This window comes from Penaeus vannamei, chromosome 1 (genome assembly GCF_042767895.1).
Source record: "Penaeus vannamei isolate JL-2024 chromosome 1, ASM4276789v1, whole genome shotgun sequence".
In the NCBI taxonomy this organism is placed as follows: Eukaryota; Metazoa; Arthropoda; class Malacostraca; order Decapoda; family Penaeidae; genus Penaeus; species Penaeus vannamei.
In genome coordinates this window covers 45277108-45279607 of record NC_091549.1, presented here as the reverse complement: position 1 = coordinate 45279607, position 2500 = coordinate 45277108, and the positions used below count along the sequence as shown (strand labels likewise).

Genomic DNA, 2500 nt, shown 5'->3' with positions numbered 1-2500 from the left:
CCCCTTTCTCTCCCTCTCTCTCTCTCATCCCTTATCATCTGCTCCTCTCTCCCACTCATCACCCCCACTCATCACATCACCTTTCTCCCCCTCCTCCCCTCATCCTCTGTTCCCCTCTCCCTCATCACCCCCACTCATCTCCCCTTTCTCCCCCTCCCTCCCCCTCATCCTCTGTCCCTCTCTCCCTCATCACCCCCACTTCCATCTCCCCCACTTTCTCCCCCTCCCTCCCCCTCCTCCTCCTCTGTCCCTCTCTCCCTCATCACCTCCACTCATCACCCCTTTCTCTCTCTCCTCCCTCATCCTCTGTTCCTCTCTCCCTCATCACCCCCACTCATCACCCCTTTCTCTCCCTCCCTCCCCCCTCATCTGTCCTCTGTCCCTCTCTCCCTCATCACCCCCACTCATCTCCCCTTTCTCCCCTCCTCCCTCCCCCTCATCCTCTGTCCCTCTCTCTCCTCATCACCCCCACTCATCTCCCCTTTCTCTCCCCTCCCTCCCCCCTCATCCTCTGTCCCTCTCTCCCTCATCACCTCCACTCATCACCCCTTTCTCTCTCTCCTCCCTCATCCTCTGTTCCTCTCTCCCTCATCACCCCCACTCATCACCCCTTTCTCCCCTCCCTCCCCCCTCATCCTCTGTCCCTCTCTCCCTCACCCCCACTCATCTCCCACCCTTTCTCCCCTCCCTCCCCCTCATCCTCTGTTCCCTCTCTCCCTCATCACCCCACACTCATCTCCCCCTTTCTCTCCCTCCCCCTCCCTCTCATCCTCTCTGTCCCTCTCTCCCTCATCACCCCACTCATCACCCTTTCTCCCCCTCCTCCCCCATCATCTCTGTCCCTCTCTCCCTCATCACCCCCACTCATCTCACCCCTTTCTCTCTCTCCTCCCTCATCCTCTGTTCCTCTCTCCCTCATTACCCCCACTCATCTCCCTTTCTCCCCCTCCTCACCCTGTCCTCTGTTCCCTCTCTCCCTCATCACCCCACTCATCTCCCTTTCTCTCCCTCCCCCTCCCTCATCCTCTGTCCCTCTCTCCCTCATCACCCCACTCATCACCCCTTTCTCTCTCTCCTCCCTCATCCTCTGTCCCTCTCTCCCTCATCACCTCCACTCATCACCCCTTTCTCTCTCTCCTCCCTCATCCTCTGTTCCTCTCTCCCTCATCACCCCCACTCATCACCCCTTTCTCTCCCTCCCCCCAGATGGCCGAGGCAGCGACAAGTTCTCGAGGTATGAGGATCTTGGCGATGACAACGTGATCGACGGCCTCCAGGTTATCGCCGAGAGGGAGATGAACTCCTTCCAGAAGCACATCCCGGGACTCAAGCGCCACGACGCCAAGACTTCCACGATTCGCCAGCACTACTATCCTGAAGGTACGGAGTGAGGGAGGGAAGGAGGGAGGGTAGGAGGGAGGGTGAGAAGGGAGAGGGAGATGGAAGGAAGGAGGGAAGGAGGGAGGGAGGAAAAGGATGGGGAGGCTGGAGGAAGGGAAGGGAAGGGAGAAATTAGGTAGGAAGGAAAGGGGGAGGAAGGGAGAGGGGGGGATGGAAGGAAGGAGGGGAGGAGGAGAGGGAGAAAAGGAGGGACTCAAGACGCCACGAGCGCCAAGACTTCCACGATCCGCCAGCACTACTATCCTGAAGGTACGGGAAGGAAGGGAGGGAGGAAGGAAGGAAGAGGTAGGAAGGGTGTAGGAAGGGAAAGAGGGGGAGGGGAAGGAAGGAGGAGGGAGGAAGGAAGGAAAAGGAGGGACTCAAGCCTGCCACGACGCCTTGAGACATCCACGATTCGCCAGCACTACTATCCTGAAGGTACGGAGGGATGGGAGGGAAGGAGGGAGGGTAGGAAGGGAGAGGGGGGTGGGAAGGAGGGAGGGTAGGAAGGGAAAGGGGGAGGGAAGGAAGGAGGGGAGGAGGGAGGGAGGAAAAGGAGAGACTCAAGCGCCACGACGCCAAGACATCCACGATCCGCCAGCACTACTATCCTGAAGGTACGGAGGAAGGGAGGGAAGGAGGAAGAGGTAGGAAAGAAGGAAAGGGATATGGAAGGAAGGAGGGAGGAAAAGGAGGGATTCAGGACGTCAAGACATCCACGACCCGCCAGCACTACTATCCTGAAGGTACGGAGGGAGGGAGAGGAGGAGGAAGGGGAAGGAGGAGGGGAAGAAAAGAGGAAGGAAGGAAAGGAGGAGGAGGAAGGGAGAAGGAAGTTTCAGGACGTCAAGACATCCACGATCCGCCAGCACTACTATCCTGAAGGTATGGAGGGAGGGAGGGAAGGGGGAAGGAGGGAGGGTGAGAAGGGAGAGGGGAAGGAAGGAAGGAGGGGAGGAGGGAGGGAGAGGAAGAAATTCAGGACGCGTCAAGACATCCACGATCCGCCAGCACTACTATCCTGAAGGTACGGATGGAGGGAGGGAAGGGCGAAGGGTAGGAAAGGAAAGGGGGAGGGAAGGAAGGAGGGGAGGAAAGGGAGGGACTCAGGACGAAAAGA

The 2500-nt window shown here is 58.9% G+C and overlaps 1 protein-coding gene across 1 annotated transcript in view; it reads left to right on the top strand.

Moving 5' to 3' along the window:
* The window catches only part of LOC138862230 (uncharacterized), a 991297-nt gene that overhangs the window by 781695 nt on the left and 207102 nt on the right, over positions 1 to 2500 (top strand). Inside the window, exon 3 of the mRNA XM_070123691.1 lies at positions 1207 to 1380. Within this exon, the coding sequence (XP_069979792.1) occupies positions 1207 to 1380 (174 nt within the window). The remainder of the gene's footprint in view (positions 1 to 1206; positions 1381 to 2500) is intronic.